The 27,302-nt window shown below is 32.3% G+C and overlaps 1 protein-coding gene across 1 annotated transcript; it reads right to left on the reverse strand.

The window, feature by feature from the left end:
- Nucleotides 1–2,424: 2,424 nt before the first annotated feature.
- On the reverse strand, nt 2,425–26,960 carry LOC123717477 (protein stum). Its single transcript, XM_045673478.1, has 11 exons — nt 26,695–26,960; nt 16,444–16,571; nt 15,598–16,350; nt 14,109–15,467; nt 12,229–12,514; nt 11,909–12,138; nt 11,555–11,681; nt 6,215–6,341; nt 5,906–5,986; nt 5,374–5,487; nt 2,425–5,034 (listed from the first exon to the last, which is right to left on the reverse strand). Exons 4-11 carry the CDS (start codon nt 15,380–15,382, stop codon nt 4,946–4,948), a joined length of 2,328 nt encoding a protein of 775 aa, XP_045529434.1. The 5' UTR covers nt 15,383–15,467; nt 15,598–16,350; nt 16,444–16,571; nt 26,695–26,960; the 3' UTR covers nt 2,425–4,945.
- Between the last annotated feature and the right edge of the window lie 342 nt (nt 26,961–27,302).

Genomic DNA, 27,302 nt, shown 5'->3' on the forward strand with positions numbered 1-27,302 from the left:
ATGAATTAAGTAAAATGTAAATACGAAAGTACCTGCTTTTTTCTGGATAGGTGTTTGGGTAATTCCCGCAAATTTTACAAGTGGGTCCTAAGGCTTAGTCACTTATTACGATTTAACAAATAGATTTTATAATTTTTGACATAATTAAGTGGAAGTTCCTAATAGGAACACAAGGGAGTAATTTTTGGTCTGAGATAGCACTCAAGTTGATGGACCTTAAAGTTGTCCTCGTCTGGACTTTTTTGACAGAAACGCTAAGACTATTATTATTGTATACATAATTGGGACAAGACGCAAAACGGACGTCGCTAACATTAACCTCGACTCGCTTGGACCTGGTAATATCAATATAATGTTAGGAGTCCCAAGAAAATAGTTTAATGATATTGTTTAATATATCGGCGACACGTAATTTAATACCTCGGTAATTTATTTTGTATATAATAAATTGTTAGTTTGTTATTTACATTGTATTATTTATTAGTGACTCTTCCAAAACTAAATTAAATGCTCGGAAGGTAATCGACTTTAAATTAGGCGGCTGACATTGTTCAGTTTAAATAAATTTTCAATGCGTCAAATGATTTTCAAAGTCATAGAGAAGGCCTTGTCGTGTGTCGATAGAAACGATTTACATAGAATATACAAACCCTATTGAGGGATTACTTTTTTATCATTGAACATAGATTATTGTATTGGACACTTGATTCTATTCGAAATTTAAATTTTCTGTTAATGTTTTCTTATTGGAATCTGTAACTTAAGATATAAGGTGCTGTTTTTAAAAATTAGCTATGGTTCGTGCAATTTATCGGTCATTTGAGATATCTATTTAATGTATCGGATTTTTGTAATATGAATTTATCCGCGCCTTTTATTCAATGTTTTGTGCCTAATGTTAAAATTAGCGTATATTTTGAGTCCTTGTGTACATAGGTAATGTGTGAATGTGTGCGTTACGAGTGATTCGGCTTTGGCATTATTTCGCATATCTTTAAGGGTATATTTTTTATATGAACGCAAAATTATTAGATCTCAATTGTGAACAAAAATCAGTGTCACTAGTATAGATGCGAATATGAGCGACGCCGATAATTTTTCCTTTTATTTAACTATATTACTAGAGTAATCCAGCATCATTCAATATAATTCAAAAGTTAAAAATATACTGATTCTAATGTATGATGGAGATTATGTATAAAATGACGGCTACTAAAGGCGACGTCTATGTCTCTATATTTGCAGTTTATAATCAGAAATACTCAGTCGTCAAATCCGTAAAACATTGTGTGAATGTCATTATTTTAAAATATATTTGTACTAATTTCCTGTACATTAGAATTAGCACCAATTTTTTTAATAAATGCAATTCGATTTATCGCTCATATTTGGCAGAGCACTTAATACATTAGTTCACTTTGATATTAGTAACCTTAACAGCTGAGTGTCAATAGATTGTAGACTAGAAATCTTGCATAATGTATCTGATCGCTAAAAGTTTTATTTGTCTATGACTCGTATTTAATAAAGTGATATTCTACAATACAACAATGGGTTTTATTTAATAACACGAACTCGGATGTTAATTTATCTAATTGTCTTAAATTTTCATTCATTTTCTTCTATGATTTAAGCATAGCGGGATTAATAACAGCCCGTAATATATCCCTATTGGATATCCTGATCGGTTTTCTTTCATCTGGTTTAATGGTGGTGTACCGTTATATTTTACGTTATTAACACTATTTAAAAGTGTAAATACGTCTGATACTTATTTTGCTATAACACACGTAATTATGGGACAACAGACACAGTACTAATAGAACAACTGATATTAAGTAATCAACTAAGAACTGTGGAACTCACGAAACCTTTGTTGATAGATCCGTTCTTTATTTTATTCTGGGACAGGAGGAAAATCAGCAGTTAACGTTTTTTACCGCCACCCATGGACACCTCACACATTAACTGGTTTGTAAGTTGTCAGCCTTTAAGGTTCACTCTTTTCTTGAAGACTTGTAAGTCTTAACGGTTAGGATATACTCGAAATGGCAGGTGCTTCTATAAGTTCGCGGCAAGAAGTGTCATAATTTGAAAAATGTGAAAAGTTATTCGGAACACGTATATACGCGATGAAAGATGCAGACAGAGCCTATGTCTAAGAGGTATTCCTATTAGTTATAAGAGAAGGTATAAAATATATTTATATAAGAAAAACATTTGATTTCATAAATATCTTGGAAATATTCTTAGGTATACATAGAAATAAAATAAAACATTGTGTGTAAAATTTTATTGAATTCGCTGTTTAAGCATTATGCATACATTAATGAAGTATATAATAACTATATATATGTTAAATAATAATTGTTTTAAAACTAAAATATTTCTAAAAGTAATTAGTAGCCTTAAAATAAATTAAACATTAATTCAGTTTAGGTCTGTTAGGTATTTTAAGTTAAACAAAAATAAATAACAACATCTTTCATTCAAATTGATTACACGTCTACAATAGCCATAGCACGTATGTTTCGATCGTTTCGTCAAATATTCGTCTGTTTTGGCAACGTATCGGATTTTCTAACAATTTGTTTTATCTATTATAGGAATTCGATTTTTTTACTGCTTTAACACCAATTACTCCCACGGAGTGCCCAAGCTCTGGCTTAATTTATTATTAGTTATAAAGAAAACAATATTATTTTTCTAGGGCGTATGGAAGCATAACGTTTAATATTACAATACTAAAACGAACACTACTATTGGTATAAAATTGCTTTTTATAATAAATTTTATTATTGGTCTTTTATAAAATTACAAGTTGCGCTAATCTTTCTACATCTAAACATTATTATAATGAAGAAATTTTTTATCATTCAATTTTAGTGTAGATACGATATATTTTCTAATTAATATTTACAATATTTGGGGCCAAATCTCACATATAATATAATATAAATAACAGTATGAAAATTTTCACATTCTTATTTTTTTCATTACGTAGCGTTCAAGTATGACATAACTAATTTGGGTAGTTGTTAAACGTTACGAGGCGGGGAATTGAATTACGCGTTATTATATTGTATTAATTAACGCGATTAAAACAATAACAAAGGTATTTTAGCGACGTTCCGGTATTTCACACGTAACTTTTTACTTGGTCCAGTTACGTTAAAACGTTACGCGCGATACATGGGGAGAGTCAAAAATATCAAAAAATTGCGTTGCGTAATACTTGAACGCTTTTACTACTGTTGTAATAATTATTTTTAAGAATTATCTATTTTAATTTATGAAAATCATCAAGTCACCGAGTCTGCTATATCCATCTCTCATTTGAAAGTGTTGATAAAAACTTACACAAAATTGTATCTATGGATATTCAATTATACATAGGTACATTTAGTATAAAGCATTATTTTATAAAATTTTATTATTTTTTAGCTATTATATTTCTCATATATTATACGATCAGCTGCGATATTTAGCCTATAATTATAAATCGGTTAGTTAACATCCTGGGATGGGCTTAATATCGGCAATTCAAATTTGAAAAGATATGATCATAACCTTCATTTCTTACCTAAAATTCAAAGCAGCCCGGATACAAACAACAATTTATTCTTAATACCATTTTGCACAAATATATATTTTAATAAATATAATTAAATATTATGTTAATCCTACTTTCTCCTTATTTGGAAAACCGTGTGGAAGCATAAAAATATTAAGACTCTGACCAGCAGATTTAAAAAAGGTTTTCTCACTCTTAACTAGTGAAGATTTTGAATAATAAATTGGTTTAAATACCTTTAAATACGTCAAAACCTTTCTTTCACTTTCAACGAACCCACTACTGAAATTTCTGTTCGGTCCAATATTAAAAAATGTATGAACTACATACGTCTATACTACAATAAATTTACATTAATCGTATTTCTAAAGTTCTGAAACAAGAGGTAGTTTTGGGCTTTTAAACATAGCAACCCCTTTAAAAAGCTGGTAACACCAGCAAAGCCAAAATTATTTTTTCCCTCAACTACAGTATTAATTCTAATTCGATGTGATTCGTTATTTTATTTTACTACTTACAAGAAATACAAAATCTGTTTAAATTTGGGCATCATTTATTACGCACACTTCGTAATTAACTACTATTATATTTGGAGTAAAAATGAGACGCTCTTTAGAATTATTAAGAGACAATTATCGATATCTGTGTCTCTATCTCGCTAGTTGAGAGTATTATGTCGTTTTATAGATGATGGAAGTAGAAGTGCTAATCTCTTTGCTTTTCGTACTATTGTTCAGAACGCTATCGAAACGAAGCTGGGAATGGTACACTAACCACGTTAGAAATACTTCCCTTAGGCCATTAAAATACAATTGACCATACTCCAATATCTGAAGAAATATATTGCGCAATAAGCTCGCAGCTACGCAGGTATTGAGTGAGGTTATTTAAGTCGTTGCAAGATGGAAAGTGAAATTATATTCATCTACAAGGTAAACTTTTTGTGAATCCGTGTTAGATGTTTGAGCATATCACACATAGTTATGATGTAGCCATGCTTCTTATTGTCTATTTATAATATGTTCAAATCAATAAATCAGCATAAAACGTTTGGCTACATCATGAAGTGATTAAATCGGACCACAACATTATTAGTAACTACTAAATCTTATAATTAAACTCTCTATCCTGAAGTACTTATCCGTCTCTTTTAATCATAGCGTAAACGCTATCATACTGAAAGGGACGACCGAGTACTATAGCTAAAGTGAGAGTGCAGTTAGAGTGATTCAGATTTAATAAATATATGGAGGTATATCCTACTCTTCCTGCGTGGACGACGTTTATATGTTGATATTATTAAGTATAAAAATGTTAATTGATTCGAGTCAACATTAAAACCTATATTGTGAATACAATTATTTTTATTACTTAAGCTCTCGTATGATTATTGGCGGTGACAGGAGGCGCAGCATCCGCTTCCGCCGCAGCCTCTTCTGCCTTTAGCTTACGATATTTTCCTATAAAAAATAAAGAACATTATATCTTCATTGGGTTCATGGGCTCAACGCTCATGTAAAATAGCACAGTTTAGCAGTACGCAGATGAGAAAAAGTGTAATGTGTAGTGTGCTCCAGCACATTAAATATCCAGTATTGTTTTGTTTTAGGTTTTGCAAGTGACAGTTTCCTATTTGAGCACTGTATAGTAAAAAAATTCTTTGACAGATTTTTAAAGTTGAAGTTCTAGAATACGTAACTATGTGAAACAGCCTCTTCAAAACTCTACGTAAGCCTTTAAGGGACAAGGGACTTCTGGTTTTGCTGTGCTAACTGAGAATATTGTTATAGTATACTAACGTGATATCTTGACCATGATAACTCCCCACCAAATAGACCAGCCCCATCCAACAAGACAGAATAGTACTGTGAACAGCTGACCGCACGACACCAATAGGTTTATCACGAACGAACCTGTATAAATATTTTAATACAGTTAAAAATTCCGAGTCATGTATTAAATCATATTTAAATGCGGTACTCAAGGTGGTTATTTAAAGACTTAAATAAGCTCAAATTAAATCCAATTGTTAACCGCTATAAAAGGTGCTAATGGAACTGCAGAACGAAGCAAGCCAGTTACGAAATTAATGCTTGATAAGTAAATTATTGATTTATGACAGCAAAGGATAAGAGAAATTTATTTCTTAGGAACTGTAGTGAACCTATTCTTAAGGAACCATTGGTTTTGTCACGTATCAAAAATACAGTAGTTAAAGCATTTTACTAGACACAATGCATGGTTTGTATACTGACACCGTAAAATTTTAATAATCCAAGGTTTTAACGGTAACACGTAGAATTTTAACGTATTTAAAAAGTTCAAACTTACCGATTCTATGTTTAGCTCCGTCGTGAACACCGAAACGGGGTATTCCAAAACAAAGGCAAAACATACCACTGAATAATGTCCCTGAAACATAAATGTTATACATAATATATGATCAATATAAAACTGAATCGCAAAATATGTTGATAAGCCCAAAACTCGAAGACGGCTATAAGATTTTTTTTCTTGAACTCTGAAGTTCTTTAACAGAAAAATTGGAAAAAGGCTAAGTAAAAAATCATATTAAGACACAACGAAGTTCGTTCGGGGTCAGCTAGTTTTAATTATAAATAAATGATTTGCGTCACTCACCAAGGCCTGGGACTAGAACGTTGCATACAAGACAAAAGTAGGCAAGGGCGGCAGGCAGAACTGGTATAGCTCCTCGCATCACACTCGTATGTTCCACTAGAGACGCATCCAACTTGGTGCGTGTGTCCTATGGGAATAATAAACAACAATAAGACTCACTGTTACGCGGTGTATCTATTTGTACATTTTAGTTATTTAAAGTTTAGCAAACTTGCTTGAAACAGCTCAGACAAAGAGCGTCCCATTCCGATATCACTTTGAAAATTATTTTTAAAACCATTTTAGTGACTATAGAACCTTTATTAGATTTTTATTTTTATTGTGTCGCAGTTTCGACAACGCAACATGCTTGAAAACTTGAGTCGTGGGTCTCAGGTGCTAAGCCGCTAATTAAAGATTTACGTTGTCGTTTAGTTGATAGTACCGGTGCCCTGTTGACCGGTGAGCTGGTACTTTCCTCGCTCAACCATCAATTATCGCAATACAGGCAATGTTGGCACAGTTACGGGTAGACAGATGCAGGACCAATCCTTTTCAATTTGTTTTATATTTCTATTTATCAATTTATTATTATTACTATGATTAACAGTATTGTAAATACTGTATATTTGTGTTGGAATTAAATATACATATATTTCGATCAATAATAATCATTGACGGAAATGAACTACAAAATTAAATAGGCGAAGACATTTTTTTTACCGGCATGCTATGATCTGTTATCGTTTTGAATACACATTTTTATACTTACATAATCTTCATCGAACAGTATGGTATTGCGTCTTTTCACATCGGTAAAGACAATTTTTGGCGTTGTTAATTTTGACGACGACACAGAACTTATGTTATCCAGAATTATTGATCCCATAGACATTTTCACCGAATAATTAGATCAACGATTATGAAGATAAAATTAATAAATGTTTATATTAAAGAAATACTTCTTCAATATTTAATCCATATTTTCAATGTTTTTATTTAATTTAGTAATTACACCGTTTTTACATTATATCAAGATTCAGTTGACCCATTTCAATTATTTTATAAGAACTTTATGTAACGGAACGAAAGTGCGTTTTTTGTGAAAAATAACAACACACTGACGCATTCAAAAATATTGATAATTACTAATAGGAATGATTAAGCAAGTTTCTTCAATGGCAATACCACGCGGAACATCCATTATAAGCTTTGATTTAATTACTTTAGGTATATAATAGGAAACGTTTATAACTATAAAGTTTGTAGGGCTAATCTATGGAAGAAAGCAACGTCTCTTCATGGTAGTCAGATTTGGAAAGTCAGTTGGAGAAAAAACAATACGAGATAATTGAGTGAGTGACTAGAGAAAAGTAATAATACTAATTTATTGGAAAAATATGATACAAAAATGTGTAAGGTTGTACAATAGTAAGTTCGCATATTCTGCCACTCTAGTGGGAAGATCTTGTAATTCTTTTGGTAAATTATTGTAAAACAAAAGGCTTAGGAAAAACTCCTAAAGAGATTGAATTTTGGCACAGCGAATTTCTCCCCATGACTACTTCTTACTTCGACTTCTACATATATAGAGCTTGATAATTCCACAGAATTTATATTATATAAAAAGAAAGCTATTGCGTCTATATACCTGTTTGTTTTCGATAAACTCAGAAACGAATGCACGATTTTATTGCGGTTTTCAAATTTACGAATACAATTTGTCTAGGTTGATAGGTCACGGTGGCTCTTGCGGAGCCGGAGCGGGTAGCATTTTTTTTTTTGAGGATCTCTTCCTTTTTTGCCCAATAGGTAATCCTAGAAGCTTATATAGCCTTTCTAATAACATTGCAAACTAAATGGTAGGAACTAGTAGAAATATGCGAAAATTCCTAGAATTTGATATATTTAAAATGCATAAATACATGCCATAAATAAAGCAAAAGAAAATGTTTTTTCGAATGCAAATAACATTTATTACTTCTACAGTGCTTCTAAAGCTTATTCGTAGTGGTCTCCAATGGCTGCAGTAAAGTCCTTTAAACCTTGAGACCAGTTATTAATATAAGCACGCACTCTTTCCATGGAAAATTTCTTCACTGCCAACCGTACCGAATGTGTGTAACTACAAATTATTAAGGCGTTTAGAGCACGCCGTACTCTTTACAACTGATGACTGACGGACTAGACGATGGTTAGTCTTCAGCTCTGATGAAGTCCGAAATGTTCGTTTCCAACCAAGACTAGACCGAGCTTTATGATCCGGCGTCGAGTCTTGCTGGAAGGACCATTAATGGTTATTTAACATGGTGTCGTTACGGCCTTCACCTTCTCAAGAATGGTATCTTGATTCACTTGTGCCGATGTTTTGATACCTTTTTCATAAAAAGTATAGCTCAGTCACTCCTTCATAGCGACTACCCACCAAACCATCACTGAAGTCGGATAGTGCCCACATTGCACTCTGTTGACTAATTGGCAAGCTTTCTTAGAGCTTTGAGCATTAATACGGTTATCTTGTTTGTTGTTCAATTGTGTCTCAATTGTAAAAAAAACCAGATCCGTAAACAATTTTTTTCTGTGACTCCTGTAGTTGTTTCGATTTAACAACCCTATGCTTTTTGAAATTATCAGTTAAGAAATGACCAGGACGTCTCTTATAGGCTACAAGTCCTAAGTCATCTTTTAGTATACGTGGACGGCCAGATCCTTTCTGACACAAACAGAGGAGGTCTCGTTGTACCTATTAATAGCCCGGTAAACAAATATTCTACTAATACCAAGCTATGGAGAGTTTTAAAAAATTCATTAGGCTCCATACCTACTTTGTGTTATACAATCTTAGCTTCGGTTCTCTTTATCACCCCACTCCATTTTAATATTGCAAAATATTGGCGCCAAAATGAGAAACTCAATCATATAAAAATGACAGATTCTGAATTCGAATGTATTTTTTTTATACCTATACTCAATCCGGTTAAAAAGTGTTTTATTAATGTGTAAAAGCTATGTTAACAAAAAACAATATGTGCAACAGTACGGACTGGAAAATGCAAACAAAATTAGACGGAAAAATTAAATTTAAAATTATGTAAATAAATAAGTAATAATAAGTTTATAATAATAATACTTTGCTTCAATCCGGTTAAAAAGTGTTTTCTAAATGTAATATTTTGTTTATTTTTAATTGTAAGAGTATCTATGGCCAGATTAAGTATGTATCTTGATGAAATAGAAGAAACTTGCTCATCTGTAGATTATAGTAATATGGCAGTTAAAAGTCATGCCATGTACCTTTCTACCAAAATTAATAAAACTTATAAATAATTGTCGTCTATTATTTTAATATAATAACGTATACTTTAATATTTTATCTCACGCAATACAATTCTAATTTTGACTTATTTATTACTCAATTACCATGAACGAAATTTGGGCTTTTTATAAAAGTTTACACAAGGTTATTTAGAATTAGTATTGTGTAATATTTTAAGTAAATACAACCAATCAAAGTTAGTTATATTAATCCATTCGTTTGGCCAGTTGGTATAAAGTAGAAAAGACGAAAGTAAAAAACAAACTGACAAAATACTAATGAAAATGGTTAAATAAGGATAATACACGTGTGAAAATATCATGACAAATAAGACGCAGCGCTAACCAGATCCATGCAACTTCCTCACAATCGAGTAGCCCGCAATATCGCAGGTCACAAATCCCGAAGGAACGTTTTTATAATATGCAATGTAAAAACATAAAAAGCAAGTCCTGATATGTATCTTTTTAAATTTTGTATTTGATTTTACTAGACATGATTCATGAATCTTCCTGATTTAGCAAAGCGGCAAGGAGGTATTAATAAGCCAACGTACTGTAGTACTTGTCCAATACTGAAGTACTTGAAAACACCTATAATTATTTAGTTGAAACCTATTGTAATAAATAAATAGTCAAAGTTCCCACGAAACGGGAAAATTATACCCATAATTATGTAATGATTACAAAAAATACTGCGAATAACGCACTTAGCGCTAAGGTTGTAATACACTATCATGATCAGATAGTTAAAAAATCATAAACCATATATCTAATAATATTATTGTTATTATAATAACAATACGGACCGTATTCACTGCGTGATCATTACATTGCTACAGTATTCGCAAATAGTTGGAGGGATAGATTATATTTCGAAGTAACGAGTAAAGAAATTGGTTTCGACACTGATATAAAAAAATCCTGAAATTGAGACATAAGTATCAAACCATACTTATGTTTATTTTAATTTCTTCTTATCAATAGAGTATTACAATTTCATCTTGTGTTCCTTAAATTTATTTGGCTTTATTTCTTTGTATGCTGGTAAACAAGCTCATATCGTTAATCGCGTGCAAGAAGTGGTCGAATTGACGGTCGGCGGTATGAAATGTCGTGAGGGTCGGAATTGTCACGCAATTGGACTAAGCTAAGAAACTTAGATTTCAGGAGGTAGGACTTGTACTTAACACTGTAAGGCTTTATAAAAGTTAGGCTTTTTCAAGGTTTCTGTTTGTTATGTAGCTGTGTTAATTGGTATATTGCGTACATATTATATCTATATGTAAAAAAATGAATAACTAATTCACTTGGTCACGGCATCACGCGTGAAAGGCTGGACCGATTTTGCTAATTCTTTTTTTGTTGTGTTTGTTATTGTCAGGAAAAGCTTCTTTAAAAATTAAGAAAATTGCGCGCAAAATGAGAAACTTAAGAATACTTAATGTTATATAACATTATAAGTTATCCTGACTTTTGTTACGACAGTTAATTTTTTATTCAGTGCAGTTTACAATTCAAACTTTTTTGATGTAACGTTATGGCCTTTGACATAACATTGACAGAATGCGTGCTGCAAATATTGTCAAAGTGGATGTAAAAAAAATTAAAAACGTTAAAAACAAATGCTTCGATCGGAGTTATTATATTGATACAAATAAAATACATATAAAATAATTACAGTCGCTAATTGTTTTGGCATTAATCTTGGAAATCCATGTTTTTCTCATGGACAGTTATATGTCGCCTGCTACCGTATCGGAATACCAACAAAACTATTTATAAACGCGCCAGAAAAACAAACAAATCTATGTTGTATATCATAAAGTTCTTCATCTTTTTTTAGTTAATATATTAATATTAACTAAAACCACCAATTCCAAATCAATATCCATAGCTAAGACAGGACAACGTCTGTCGGGTCCGCTAGTAAGGAATATAATATAGTTCTTTACTAGAGAGTAATTTTAAATTGTACGAAACAAATTGAACGAATGATTTTTTTTAATATGAGTAAAAAATTATCAACGAGTACTTAGTAATTACCTCAGGGGGTAGAGTGGGAGACAAACTCTTATTCTTCGAGAAGAGACTGGTTCTCCTGCTGGATGTTGGTTCTGTCTGCCGACGACAAGCACCCCGTAGCCACCGACATAGCCTGTTGTTACAGCATCTAGAGATCCAAGTCAGACTAGTCATTAGGTCCCTCAACGTAATTGATAAGTCTTTATGAATTTTAATCTACAAAAACAATAAAACTTTATTATACATATTCATATAAAAAATGCCCATGTCTATATACACCCCGTTTTAACACAATCATCTGTCTTTTGCCTAAATGAAATTTGACAGACAGAGAGAAAACAATATTTTACGAATAAGGACTGCGATAGGACTTACGTAGTCGGCGCCTGGTCGCTTAAAATACTATCTCTTCTCTCAATCTCTCTCTTCTTTCCACAGCATCCGGTCTCGGTGACAACTTCTGTCGAAGCGACAGGTGACGACACCTCGAACTGCCGAACTGAGTCGGAAACGTCACTGACTTTTCGTCGCCTGCAGCACGCGCATAAAACATCGCGAAGTTTGCGTTTTCGTTTTGTTTCGGATTCGAATTCTATGGTCGCTGCCTTCAAAAAAAAGAATATCGTTTACGAAACGTTTGCTAGAAAGACACAAAAATACTATGGTGTTAGTGAATACTTTTAGCCTTTATGTACCTTTCCTGCAGCTCGTTCGACTTCCTCATCGGGCAATTTCTTTTTTAAACAGTTCATCGACTTCCAGAACTTCTTCTGACCCTCTTCTTCTATTTCATTGTTGCCTTCCTCAACTGCCTTAAGACAACAAGGACAACACGCACTTTTACACTTGCCCATGAGGCGGCTGCAGATGTTTGGCTTTGTTTCTATTTGTGTTTCAGGTTCGTTTTCTTGCTTATCTTCTTTTTGTTGCCTATGCGCTCTAGCTGGTGGTTTGGGTGTAGTGCTGGTGCTTTGAGGGAATCTGGATAGAGAATAAACAGCGTTTTCAATGTTTATTTAAAAAAATCTAGGTTGGGAAAATGACAAGTTTAGGTTAATGATCTTTATATGGAATGAGTATATTATATTTATAACAAAAGGTAAATAATAAAATACACCAAACGGATGATTTATATACGTACTATAAGGTAACCTTTTGTTTTAATCTACAGCTTATTTACATACATTTTTATTTAACTTTATTTTAAGGTACATGCTGTTTATATTTTAATATATTATTGTTTATAAAGATTATTATTGGGATTTATTGAGCTTTAACAACGTGTGTGCCGTGCAATCTTATCTCTGACCGTTACCTTAATAATGTTGACTGACCCACGAATCTAAAATAATAAGTAAATATGAATATTTTAACCATTTCTAATCATATTTTGAAGTTTAAGTCTACCTAAAAAGTGTGAATAATTAATGTTAAGTACGAAGGTTCTATAGAATTCATTTTATAAAGAAGTCAATCAATATATTTAAATTTAGTTATTATAAATTAGCGTAGAAATTGTAGCTACACCATAATAAACTTTACCCAGTGTTGCTTCCGTATCGTTTTGGCAGTAATTCATTAGGCAAAATATAAACAGTTCTATTGTTGATCATTTTTTAAATCACAAAAACCACTTTTCACGAAATGCAGATTACATATTTAACTGTCATCTGTCAAAACACAAGACTGTTTCGCGCCATTATGAGCGACGCTTGAAGCAAGCGGCCGAGGTCAGGTTGTAGCGTGTACTAATTTCTTAAGGGTCGCAACGACTTATAGCCGATTGTTACAAACTGTTAATGGTTTGAATACCTCTACAATAAGGTTATAAGAATTCTTTTGCAAGTTTCATTTTAGATGTACTTTCCTTTTTAACGTCATATTAATTTTTTTGAGCTAATCTCTACAGGTATGTGTTTATATTATATTATGTCATTTATTTTAAAGAGAAAACTTATTTAACGCGAGTTTTGTATGGGTAGAAAAATCACAGTATTATTATTCTAGTTCTAGTTAATTATGTACGTAAATTAAACATATAACTATATACATGTGTAGATAGTATAAAATCTTTAAAGTAAATTTTATTGCATAAAATCTTTTGTCAATATCGATTAAACAGTTTAAGTAAAACTAGATGTTAGATTATATGCTGTCGATGAGATTATAATTAATGATCAAAATTTTTCCCCATGACTTGTACTTTCTGGGGTCCTAGTCAATTTCTACGCAACGGAAATTAATATAGTAAAAGCAGATTACACGTAATTTGGATCACGAACGTAGGTGTTCATGCTTATTAATATTTAAAAAAATATTATATAAACACAAAAATAATTCTATCACTTTTAATTAGACCTAGCTCCATCTGTTAAAACTTTGAACTACTTATTCGAGTGCTGGGTAATTACTTCGCTCACGAAATATCGTGCGTCATCTTGTGGGGATATAATCAATAAGGTTTTTATTTCACAAACCTGAAACGGTAAAAGACGCCATCTATCGACAACATTACTAATTAAATTAAATGCATATTGTTTTTACATTCGTTTTTTAAAATAATATTTATACATACCCGTTACTGTGAGCAGATTTGTCTGAACCTCCATCAGCATTTTTAATTTCAATTTTTATTTTATCGCCTGACGATAAATTAGAGCTCTGAACTTCTACTTCTCCTTCTCCTTTAACCAAATTTTCTGTAACCTTTTCTACGTCACTTTTAATTTCTGTCCTTTTCTCGTTAACTACTTTTACCGTAGGTTCAACCTCTTTAACCTTGGGTTGTTCTATTTTTAGCGGTTCTTCGACAGGTGTAATAATACTATCAACAATTTCCGTTGCTTCGGAACGCATGTTTGCAGTAATTTCCTCGCTTTGTATCAGTATTTGATCTTTTAGATCTGTTAATTTGTTAGCTGCATTATCTTTAGTTTCCTTTATGTCACTCTTTGCTTTCTCTGCTGCTTTTTTGAAGTCATCTTTTGTTTCTTTTATTTTGCCCGTTGATAAAATGTTTTCAGCTGAAATTTCGGGTTCTTTTAATATTTCCTCAATTTTCTGCTTAACACGTTCGAGTTGAGGGTTATTATATGGAGGTTGTAATAATTTCAATTTGATGTTATCTTCGGCAAATAAAGTTTTGTCAGAATTTTTTTGTCGGGGTGGTCGTTTTTCTTCCTTTTCAATTTTTTCCAATTTAGGTGGTTCAACGTCTTCTTTAGAGCCACTTGATTCCTTTTCTTCTTCTTTTTCATTTAATGAGTCTTTAGAACTTAGTCGATCCAAGATACGTTTTTCCCGAGCCTTTTCTAAGGCCGCAGGAAGTTGATTTGTTACCGTTGTAACAACTTCTAATGGCTGAGAGGTAATAGCTGCAGTTGTCATAGAAACTACGTTTTTTTTTGTGAGAATAACAAGTTCCTCGTTTTCGTTCTTGGCTTTATCGTATTGGGTTTCGTTGTCTTGCTTTGTTACTTCATCCGCCTTTGTCACATTACTATTTTGTTTTTCTTTATCATTTTTTTTGCTGTGTTCTACTTTTTTGCCTGTTTCAGTAATACTTCCACCTATTTTTTTTGCCGATTTAGGTTTTTCTGTAAGATCTTTTTTACTAGCAGTTTTTTTTAATGGTGGTTTTTCATGAAGATTTTTTGTACTGGAAGCTCTGGACAAATTTTTAACACTATTTGTTCGACTAACAGGCTTTTTAGGTTCTGCTTTCGTTGGCACAGGTGGTTTTATGGTTGTTTTATTGCTTATGGTTTTATTGATTGGATTGGCTGTAGACGGCTTACTTACAGATTTGCTTGCAAAACGTTTATCAGAATTTGAGTCTTGGCTTGTCATTTTAGTATTTTGCCTTGATACGGATGAAGGCCCAGTGGCTTTAGTTTGCTTCTTCTGCAGCGAAGAAATTTTTGATGGAGTTCTACTGGAATTAGAAGTTACGTCATCTACAGGACTTTTATTTGGCGTCCCTACAATTGGCGATAAACGTTTAGGATTTATTAATTTGTTTGAAGGAGGCGGTCCACTTTTACCGGGGGAGATAGGTGGCTTACCTTTAATTATGTTTTGCGGAAGATTCAGATTTTGTGTACTTTGAACAGCCCTTTTGTCATGTATTTGACTACCAATCCTTATAGTTTCGTGTATACTGCTTGTACTATTTGACATGTATTTTTGATTTCTATTAAGGTTGTTCGGTACATATTTTTTCGCATTGTTTCTTGTTGGTGAGGCCGAGTTTTGGCGCGTAGGAATTTTAGAATTCTTGGGAGATGTAATCTTAGATTCAGGTTGTGACCTTGTAACAGACCTAACTCTGGATCTATGAACTGCTTTTGAGCCGTCTGTAGATATAAATTCCGTACTCCCTGTTGGAACTTTTTCAAAGTGTAATATAGCTGAGGGCGAATTCGATCTTGATCGTAGATTAATTTTATTGGGTGAAGTACTCCTTGAATTAGTTCTAGAATTAAGGCTGCTTTTGACTTCGCCTTTTTTGTCTAAAAGCCCCATTTCTTTTAACAGAGCTGTTTCTTCCTCTTTTCTTTTTTGCTCTGCTTCAGCTTCATGTTTTTCTCTATTTATTTCACTAATTTCTTTAATTTCCGCCATGTTTTCTTTCAGAAAATTTCGTGGAGAATGGGGCCTACTTGGCAAGGGTTGCGGTAACATTGTTACTGTTTGTGCCATTTTTTCCACTCTTGTTAAGGACTTGGTTCTTCTTCTTGAAGGTGAGCAAGCTCTAGAGTTCGCTGCTGATGTTTTTGGTGTATTGTGTCGTGATGTTTCTTCTCGAAAGCCTCGACCTAAAACAAATAAAGAAAATAAAGCGGTCTTGATAAGTTTTTAAAACATCTGAATTAATATCTGCGATGATTAAGGCTTTGTTAGATGCATACCTTTAAAAGGCGATACTCTCTCAGGTTTTATTTCAACAGGTAAGGATCGAGGGCTGCTCGGCCTGGAGCTGGGAGGCTCAGCGATGATAGCGAAAGATTTTTCTCTTTTTCGTTTTGTTGGCACCGGGCTGCAATAATAATGTAAATTAAATATTCTCCAATAACAAAATTTCATTATTTTATCACGGTTCATATCACATTTTTCTCAATATCGCATTTAGATTCTACAATAGTTACTGTTTATTATAATTTAAAGCATTATTGTGAATTTAAGGATAAGTATAATTTAGCCGCCCCATCATAATATGAGTAATTTATAAAAATAGAGGGTAAATTTGACCCTGAACTGTAAGTAATAAAGAAGTGGGTTAATTTATACGAATAATAACAGAACGACCTCATTTTCGTGAAGACCAGTCCTTGAAAGCTACAATTGCGACCAAAGGCGGGTCACTTAGGTCTTCTTGCATTAATGAACACGATCCCATAAGGATAATTACAAGGAAATCATCTTAAAAGATGCCATTCCCATTCATGTAATCCACGGTCCAATATAATTAATATATCAATTGATCTGTATGGAAGGAAAGCCTTTACTCATTTAACTGCATAAAAGCGTCAGAATAGCATTTGAATTTAATATGTGTCTCTCTCTCATCCGACACGGGATAAATGAATACTCATGTCTAAGATTTATTTATTAATTATATTTTTATTATTTATTTAATTAATTACATACATATATATATTATATATTTACATAGATTATTTATATTAATTACATACATTTACTAAAAATCTCAAACAATATCTTGACAAGCTATCCTATGCTGATACAGGCAATATTCTAATTGAACAAAAATAGTTTAACTATAAATTTGAGTTACGTAGTAATCATAAGGTATAATAAAACAATTTACAATTCAAAAGGAAGGATCTGTCACACTGCACTTTATTTTACGTAAATATCCGGTTATTGTGTATAATAAAGTGTTTTCTTCCTTCCTAGCTTAAAATTAATTAAACAAAGTAAATGTAAACTATGTTGTACTGAAACAGGAAGTCATGGAGTCGACAAAATGAATTTCTTGATAAAACTCGGTCCAGGATTCAAATAATTATATGAGACTTTGATGTAGTAATAAATAATTTCACCTATTAAAAGCTTTCTGTTACTTTAAAACGTATCATCAGCTAGCATATTCATTAAGTATTAATCAATGATATTAGTGTTGGGAAAAGTAAGAAAACACAAGGAAAAGTCTTAGGAACCGAGTATGTATAATTGCAAAGCTATAAACGTAGTAATAGAGCCTTAAGGCTTTCTCTCGCTACGCGTGGTTTACGGTGTGGTACAAGTGCATATTTTTTTTTAATTACAAAATATTTTCCTAACAAATCTTTTCATAGGAAAAGTAAGATTTTTAGTTGTGTTTATTTCCTTATTAAAAATATAATTGTTCTGTTTGCGTATCAAAATTGACCTGCATCACATGAGGAAGTTTGGTAATAAGTTATGAGAAGTTATTTAAAGAAATGGGGTGTCATGTCAATGTCAATATCACGTTTTTATCTATAACGGCGTATGTTGTATTTTGTCCTAAACGAGTATCTTTCCGAGTCAAAATTTATACTAATTGCAATTCTCGATAAACAGCAAAATAGCGTAAAAATGGCGGCATTTCTCAGGCCACCGCGCGCTTCCCTGCTCACAACTGGCAATGAATTATTTGATGGTTAAGCTATACAGTGGTATAATTTAATTTTAGATTAGAGGATATATTCTAAACAACAACACCAATCTGTATCCCCCGAGTTTTTAGCAAATTAAGAGACATGTCCACGTCAAAATAAGAGCCTGTTTTTTCTTTACATACGGAATGATACGAAATAAATGGTAATATTGTTCAGTATTACTACTGTATATAGGACAGACGTCATCATCATAGGTAAATATTAAACACTGTTACGTAATCTGAGTATCCGGTGGTATAATAATATATTATATAGGAAAGAAACTATATGTCTGAACTGAGGTGTTGCATAAAATTTATACCGATACGCTGCTGCTGCTACACTTGCTGAAGTGAGGTGTTATGGCCAAAGATCCAACGGTTATAAAGTCCCTACATTATCCAGTAGGCATTATAAAAATTAATTAAACAAGATGTTAATGCGTGATTGTGACACAAAATTCAGTCTTTGGGATATAATAGACACGTGCCACATTTCTGGATGCGGTTTGACCAATTCAGCCAGAGAATATTTAACTTTTGGTCCCAAAGAACATCCTCGTAAGAACTCGGAAGAACATATTCGAAATATAAATGTATCTATGTATGTTGTGTCGTTATTGTGTGTTTTAGTTATTATATTTTAAAGGTCGTTATTGTTTTTTTATTATATTAATTTATGTTAGCTATAAGATTACTACGTCACGGTTAAACACGATATATAATGTTAATGGTATTATTTCTAGGTAATGTAGCCTTCCGAAGTCTTCTTTTTTTTTAAATATGGTATTTTTTTTATTCATTTTATTTGATTGGTAACGTAGTTCATGATATTATGTATTGTTATGGACTATATATAGAACTTAGTGGTAAACATTTTACTAGGATTTCAAAATTTGACAAAATTTGTCATCACTTTGCCTTTACATATAAACAAAATCTTTCAATTTACACACGCGTGTCATTAAATACATGCCTTACGTCATAGTTATTTTTTGATACAAACAAACTTTCAAAATCTTTTAAATAGATCAAAGAGTGTAATTTTTGACATACTATTGACAATACCACACAATTGAGTAGACTCAAATTTCACTTTCAAAGTCAGTATTGGGCTTGTGAAATCTGAATGACGTTTATATTACAACCACAACCACAAAACATCGCTTAGTTAGATTGATGTTGGTGGCCTGGTGATAGTTGTCTGGGTGCAGAAAGCATGAATGTGTTAATCTATAGATCAAAAAAAGAAATAAGTCTTCTAGGTACATATGTTTTATATACTAATACTCCGATATAATCATTTATTTTCATCATTAAAAAAATGGAAACAAAAATCAATAAGATGCTAACTCTTGAATCAATCGATGAACTTAGGATCCATTATAATTTCCAATTTAATCAATCGAATTCACTATTAATGCACTAAAGCAATTTTTTGATTGATAAAATTATGCTTTTACTAGAATTAAGTTCAAGTTAAGAGTTAAGTTAATTCATCTAAAATGGCATGGAATCGTGAGTAAAACAGTATGATCGCGAATAGGCAGGAAAAGGTAATAAGCTTTCATAAGATCAGAATAATAGGGGCTAGTTTACGGTAGCGTAAATAAACAATAGCATGCGTGTGCGCACAACACTAATCGTTTGAATATAAGGTATTACGGATATTGCGATCTTTCACAGTTTAGGAGCAAGTGAACAATAAAATGTTAATTTACTTCTTATTCAATGAGTTCAATAATAGCGAGAGTAAATCATGTTATTTTACTTAGCTTTTTTATTAGACTTAATTTAATTAGATAACTTTTTATAATTTATGAACAAGAGATAAGCGAGTGAGGAGGTAAATAAGTCTTATACATTATAATATTAATATTCAATGACTCTTAAGGTAGTAACATGCAAATGGAAGTTACGAAATACACCATACAATACACTGGGGTTCCGTGGGTGCTTCCGGTGTTGCAATATCTAATGTGGGACGCAATTATATGTCTGTTTAATATACCGTGGATTATGCGTAAATGAAGATGTTTGAGATATGAATTGCAAAAGGCAGGTATTGTTTTAGCGATTTCTTAAGATACAATTTACGATTTCCTTTTGATGTTTTATAAAGACAAGACTCCGAATTAGTTGATATGTAGTTATCGTTATCAACCAGGTATAATGTTCTACTACGCCTTGGTACTGTGAATATATTTAATATTGTAAGGAAAAATCAACTTTAAATAGATTTATTAATCACCAAAACACCTCCAACATTATGTGGCTTCTCCTATTATAACTTGGCTGGTTTGGCATAGGAACACATTTCCTTCATTAGCATATCGTCCTTATCGTATTATGATACGAGAAACATACAAATAGCAACAATAAATACACTTTCTTTTAATAGCGTAGTACGGTATAGATATCTTAACCAATATTGGTGTACATTATTTATTAAAACTTCGCTGCATATAATATAAAAAATCAACATAATTACATTAAAAGGAGGGCAACTGGCGGCCTTATCGCTTTCGAGCGATTTCTTTCAGGCAACCACTGTTAGAAGAGAAAAAAAAATTAAATTAGAAAAGGTAGGCAAGAAGTGTAATAATACATATTTCACATAGTTATTAAGACAAAACTAAACAGGAACAAAAAAAGGATACATAAAAAACAAATAGTTACATATGAATCACGATAATTTAAGATCAGTCTCAAGTTGGTTAGAAGTTAGTAAGAAAGTTAGGGATACGATGTGGACAGGTAATGTTTGTACAAAAGAAATTTAAAAGAAATTTAAAAGGAAGATAGAGAAGGAGCTAAGCGAATAGTTAAATTTAGTTAATTAAGTAAGTGAGGATGAATTTATCATTACTGTTAATTCATTATGTAAATTGAATGTCGTCCTTTCTAAAAACACTCCTACGTGCTAAACAATTACAATCACTCTGTATTGTAGGTGTCGATCATTTGTCTTATGGAGGTTTTGACTCATCTTAACAAATTATGTCAATGTCAAATTTGTGACAAGCGCTTGTCTAAAACCTATTTGAACCACAGGATTAAAATAGTATCATATTGTATTCGGTTAATTAAACAAAACGGCAGCGTTCTTATATAATTGTAACCTTTGTAAGGGATATACAGGTTATAATTACAAAAGAGAATATAATTTTATTTATTTCGTAATCATACAGCTAACATAAATAATATGTGTAGAACAAAAAACTAAAGATATAGCCAAAGATATGTATATACAAAAGAGTTGAAACATTTATTAAATACACATAGCTAAGTAATACCTATTTCAGCTGTGTTGTGTGATGGTGTACGTGTGTGTGTGTGTGCTCATGATGCAGGTGATTTGGTGCTATGGATGTTCAATACTACTTTTAAGCATATTCCGCGATAGACAAGTCAAGGCTTGAATATTTCGTGTACGTCCGGGCTGTGCGATACAAAACGGAGATTTTTTGCATAGTTCGTGTTGATGTGAGGAATGGGAAACTGATGCTTTCGAACCCAAATAAATGATTTCTTTGCCGAGAATCAAACGAAAGATTCCATTTGGACTTAACATGTTCAAGACATTAAGACTGTTTTCATACTATTATGATATTTAGTTTCGCTATATTTCATTTGAGTGACAGTGATAGAGCACAGACTAGTAATTAATATGAGTTGCTTTATCCATGTTTTGTTTTAAAAAGGTTTACATTCATTTTCGGCCTTATTTATATTGCTTGTCTGCCGTATTCATCATGACTAAAGCTCAGTTTTAATCTTTTAATGTTCTAGGTAATAATTGCAGGTTAACAAACATGTTGAAAACCGTGGTGATTTAACAGTTTACCAGTTCTTCTCCTCCGTTCTACGCCCATGATTTTGAGAATTGTTAGTAAATGTAAATTTAGAATCGATATTGTTTTACTTACGTTCATAAGCTGTGCACCAATGAACGTTCTGTTTATATGCGCATATGACATTCGCTGAAACGGTGAAGGAAAACGTCGTGAGTAAATAAGCTTGCCGTAGACCCAAACTGTTGACAGCGTGTGTCAGGCGCAGGAGGCTGATCACCTATTTGCCTATTAGATCGACAAATGATCATGAAACAGATACAGACACCTCAGGGCCAGATCTAAAAAGGTGGTAGCGCTACTGATTTATTTTTAAATAAGAATAAATTATATTTTGATTCTATTCCTGAGGGTTAAGTTTGGATTAATGATAAACATAGTTAAACCAGAAATTGAATCCTTGACTACCCAAGCTACTTTAATCGCAAATGTTAATAAGAACTCAAAAATAAACGCTTTCTACCTCGACTAATTGCGTACACGTAACAAATATCCGGACGGAATGTTCTTTTTGTTTATATTTATTATGTAAATCTAATTATTGTGATCTACTTGCCAGACGTGAGAAGAGATATTGAGATTGTCGTATTTTTAGCTCATTACGTTTTTTATGAATCGAAAATTTCTCATTTTCATTATTAGCAAGAATGTATTACAATTGACGAACATTCATAGTAATTATAAAGCTTGGCTCGGGACTACGTATTTCGCATTGTAGCAGTTGTACAAGCGGAATGATAGCACTTCATAAAACCAAGGCCGTGCATGTGCTATTAGCGATCTCCATTACAATCATTTCTTGATTGAATTGGGTTTATTTTTAATAGGATTGTTATTCTGCGATCTTTTTTCCGTAACAGTGCAAATAAAAAATAGAAATCTCCTAATTAGATTATCTTAATTACCCATTTCGTCATTTGTTCATCATAAAATATAATATGTGAAGATAGAGCAACTTTCAGTTTTTTTAATAGTTTAAATGATGAAAAAATCCTTCATTGGGACTTAGATCGCTTTGTATTCTTTATGTCGAAACTTTAATCATGACTTGTCATAATGGATCTATTGGACACTTAGATACGCAACGGTAACCACGCAACCTTGTAACGTACGCTTCGATTCATTTACAGTAGAGGACTGAAAGTACTAAATTTATTGGGTACCTAAAATCCTTTTAAATTATGACCGCGACTTTATACTTGTAGGTAAGCAAGTTGCAGCGCCATTGAAACTTGACGGGTGCGTCATTAAGATGGCATTTAATGGACTTTTAGTTTTAACTACAACGTAATAAACACGTAGTCATTGAGATTATTAAATATTATAACTTAATATTCTATATTAAAATTAATATAGATCAATGGTGCTACAACCTTTATAGGTCTGGGCCCCTAGGCGTGTAAGTGATCAGCCTTATGTGCCTGACACACGCCGTCGACTTTTTGGGTCTAAGGCAAGCCGGTTTCCTCACGATGTTTTCCTTCACCGTTGGAGCTAATGTTAAATGCGCACATAGAAGGAAAATCCATTGGTGCAAAGCCGGGGATCGAACCTACGACCTCAGGGATGAGAGTCGCACGCTGAAGCCACTAGGCCAACACTGCCAATATTCTATATTAGCTGATTCAATAAGTTACGAATGCTATCTACATTAAGGAATGCTTTAATGTTTTTTTTAATAATGAATGACACAGCAGCTAGCCCACGTGAGCTGCTATCTTTTTAAATAAATATATAAATAAAACATAGAGGATAGAAAATTCGTCTTGGTTTTGGAATATCGAATAAAAAATCGTTAACAAATAATAGTCTTAAACTTGTTGAAGGTTTTTAATGAAGCCTTGGTTTTTCTTACATTTGTTTTATGATAAAATTGATGTTATTGTGGTTATTATCTTCCGGAACTTTAAGAGTAGGTATTATGACATTTAGACTTGATTTTTTCATTGTCGTTTGTCTTGTAATTTTTTCATCATTACATATATTCATTGTCATTATCATTGGTCAGCCTTAGAACATTTAAACGTTAACGTAGAGTAGTTATTAGTACTGACCGATTATGTATAGAAGCGAATTTGAAATAATTAATTTCCATTATAATAGTAAATATTTATGTTTCCAACGCCTACCAACTGAAAATATTCATACCAAAATTACGTTGATTCAGTTGTCAAAAACTGATCTATACATATTGAAATATACAAATACCTGACGAAACCATGGTTCAGGCCACATATATGTTTTCAGCTTTGAAATACACCGTAGAAATTTTTTTTATTAAGTATTTTATTTACATATGAAATATATTTAAAGTGAACATCATTCAATAATAAGTGTTAGGTCAATGTTTCGAGGTAAGTTTCCTTTTTAGATGTCGCACCATTTATATGGCCATACACCCACAATACGAGGATATAAAGAAAAGATCGTTGCTATGAATTTTTTTATCAAATCATTACTTTACAAAAACTAAGTTATTTTTTGTGAATAAAATGAAGGAAAAAAGCCTCCATCGGGGTTAACTGAATAAAATGTAAAATGGCTATTACTATTGTATACCACCTAGATATACTCGTAAAATCAAATGTTTAACATTAAAATACACTTCAGAATTATAATTCAAAATATCATTTTAAGTTTTTTACAAAACAATTTCTTAAATATAAATTCGATTTCTAATTCTAATTGTATAAGAAGCACGAATTTGAAACCTGTTGAATTTTAAAATGAAAAATGATGCCGAATCAAAAACCGGAGTCCTACTTGCACTAAAGTAAAGGAAATTCAATACAATATCAAACAAAGGATCGTTGGACGCATTTCACAAACAGATTACAAGCAATTAAAGATGGCGCCACTATCGTAACCTAATTCTGCCATTGTCGTGCGTAAAACATTAATTATGTATGTAGGACTTAATTTGCGAATTTCAACAGTTAAACCTACCACTAATGAATTTGGAACACGTGTTTTATGGAAAGTTCTCATATTTCGAGGCATTGGCCAGAAATTGTTATTATTATAGCTTTATTAAGTTTACATTTCCTAGTATAAGTATTAGTTGTGTTAGTATAACTTCTAAATATTAAAGTTGGTTTTGTTAATCAACTATTTGTATTTGTTTTAGTGTAAAAACCCTCTCCACATTTTTGTATTTCTCTTTGCCTTGAGCAACATTCATCCAGTTGTACCCCATTAGTTCTATTAGGTCATCTGTCCATATTTTCTTTTGTCTCATAGATATATTCCTATTTCTATGTACGCCTAAGAGCGTGTACAAGTTTCGTACACAATTAAATGCACGCAATATTAGTGGTGGTTTTTACTTACCAATTTAGTGACCGCGACTGGTATGTATTATTGTTGTGTGATAATAATAAAAACGTGCGTCTAAATGATGACTTGATTTTTCTTTCTGCAAGTTTTTTTATAGAACAGATGATGTTTAGAGATGGACAATCCCCAGAGGGCTCACGAGTGCGGCCTTTTAAGAATTTCTTCTTGAAGGACCCTAAGTTGAATTGGTTCGGAAATATTTCTGTGGGCTAGGTTCCAGATAGGTGCGCGGCAAAAACTGTTTTTGCAAATATCTGGGGAAATCCATTCGCGGGTATCACTAGCTTATTATTAATGACTTAAAAGCTTATTGGTTATACAAAAGTTTTTGTAACAGCTCTCTGTGTTACAGAATGCGAAGGCAATACGAAATCTAATAAGATATTCAAAATGACTTATGAAATGTATTAAGAAACAGGTGAACACTGTTAGTATTGCCACTTGATATAATGTAACCTCGCCTGTTACGGTACGGTGCGTTTTGTTAAAAATTGAAATAGGTATACTGATAATACTGTAATAGTCTATATATAACGAACATTAATTCTAAATTGCCAACAAAGCCTAATAAAATAGAATATGCAGAATATATAATAAATAATTAATGTTTAAATATTATGTATGTTAAGTTAGTCGAAACTGATTTAAGTCAATCAGTCTATGTAATTGAAAAAAAACTTGTTTAATTTGTTGTGCGTACAATAGAATCATAACTTGAATAGAAATAATAGTTCCCTTTTTTTAATTTCGTATGTTATTTAAAACGAGCAATAAAACACAGTACCGTGCAAAAAGCTTAAAGATTTGTAATTGTAATTATAATATAGGTTTCGAGCGTAATGACCCATGAACAATATTAACAAATATAATCTATAATTTATAATATGTATAGCCGAAAAAGTGTGCCTGATTAAATTTATATTATTAATTCCTTCGCTCGACCTCATTTCACTACAAAAAAGATAAAATACTGGTTTGTACATCAATAATTCACCAATATGTGGGTTATAACAATTATTAACTTTTACTTTTGACGAATATTTTAAGAAAAATTTGCAGAAGTTTATTTGCCACTTTCAATTTTAGAAATTAAACGAAACATTCAACAACTGTATCCATTATTGTAATGGATGGGTACTTTCATAATAAAGTGAAAAATATATATATTCAAAATGTATAGAAAACATATCTGGCTTATCCGGCATCCGAAATCGGACGTACAATAAATATTTGAATTGATTTGTCCGTTTCAGATGCAAAGTAAATATTCATTTCCCGTCACACATTTTTGAAGTCGTTCTATTAATAAAAATAAACAAACAACTTACGGTAAAGAGCTTGGAGCGTCTACATCCCGAATAACCTCGAAGGCATCACCACTCACTTTAACCCTCGCGGAATTTGGTGCACTTTTCACTTCCACCCCCTTCACCCTCGCCGATAGATCAAAGAATCGATCCTGCGCATGGATCAACTGCGTCACCGTAAAAGGATTATCGATTTTCGGTCCGAATAGATCGTCTTTAGCGCCTATCGTTATATCTAATACTGGATCTGAGAGGTGCAGACTACGTTCTGTCGCGAACGCGTATGGTGTATTAGCCAGTTCCTCTTCTAAACTGTTGTAGCGGCTACGGAAGAGCGATCCCCCTTCTTCGTACTTTGCGCCGAAGAGGTCGTATTGGCCGAAACGATTGTTTATGGAATCGAATTTTGGATCGGTGATCTCCTTCTCGGGAACAGGTGACATGTCGATGCGTAGAATACCGTGCTCGTCACTGTATTTCAGTTGTAATGCCATAGTTTATCTGTAACAAAGGTAAATAATTATATTGATATACAATTACTTTTTATGATTTTAAAAGAATAAATATCTTATTAGAAATATCGTAAAACTGTTATACAATTACACAATTCTTCCTAACCTAAGTAAAGT

This window comes from Pieris brassicae, chromosome 12, assembly GCF_905147105.1.
Source record: "Pieris brassicae chromosome 12, ilPieBrab1.1, whole genome shotgun sequence".
In the NCBI taxonomy this organism is placed as follows: domain Eukaryota; kingdom Metazoa; phylum Arthropoda; class Insecta; order Lepidoptera; family Pieridae; genus Pieris; species Pieris brassicae.

Bases quoted from the DNA above. Each gene is read 5' to 3' on its own strand.
- LOC123717477 (XM_045673478.1), bottom strand. From the start codon at position 15,382: ATGACAAGCCAAGACTCAAATTCTGATAAACGTTTTGCAAGCAAATCT. The intron at 5,987-6,214 runs GTGAGTGACGCA...TTTATGTTTCAG, and splicing joins CGTTCTAGTCCCAGGCCTTG to GGACATTATTCAGTGGTATG. The intron at 5,488-5,905 runs GTAAGTTTGAAC...ATATTTATACAG, and splicing joins CGGAGCTAAACATAGAATCG to GTTCGTTCGTGATAAACCTA.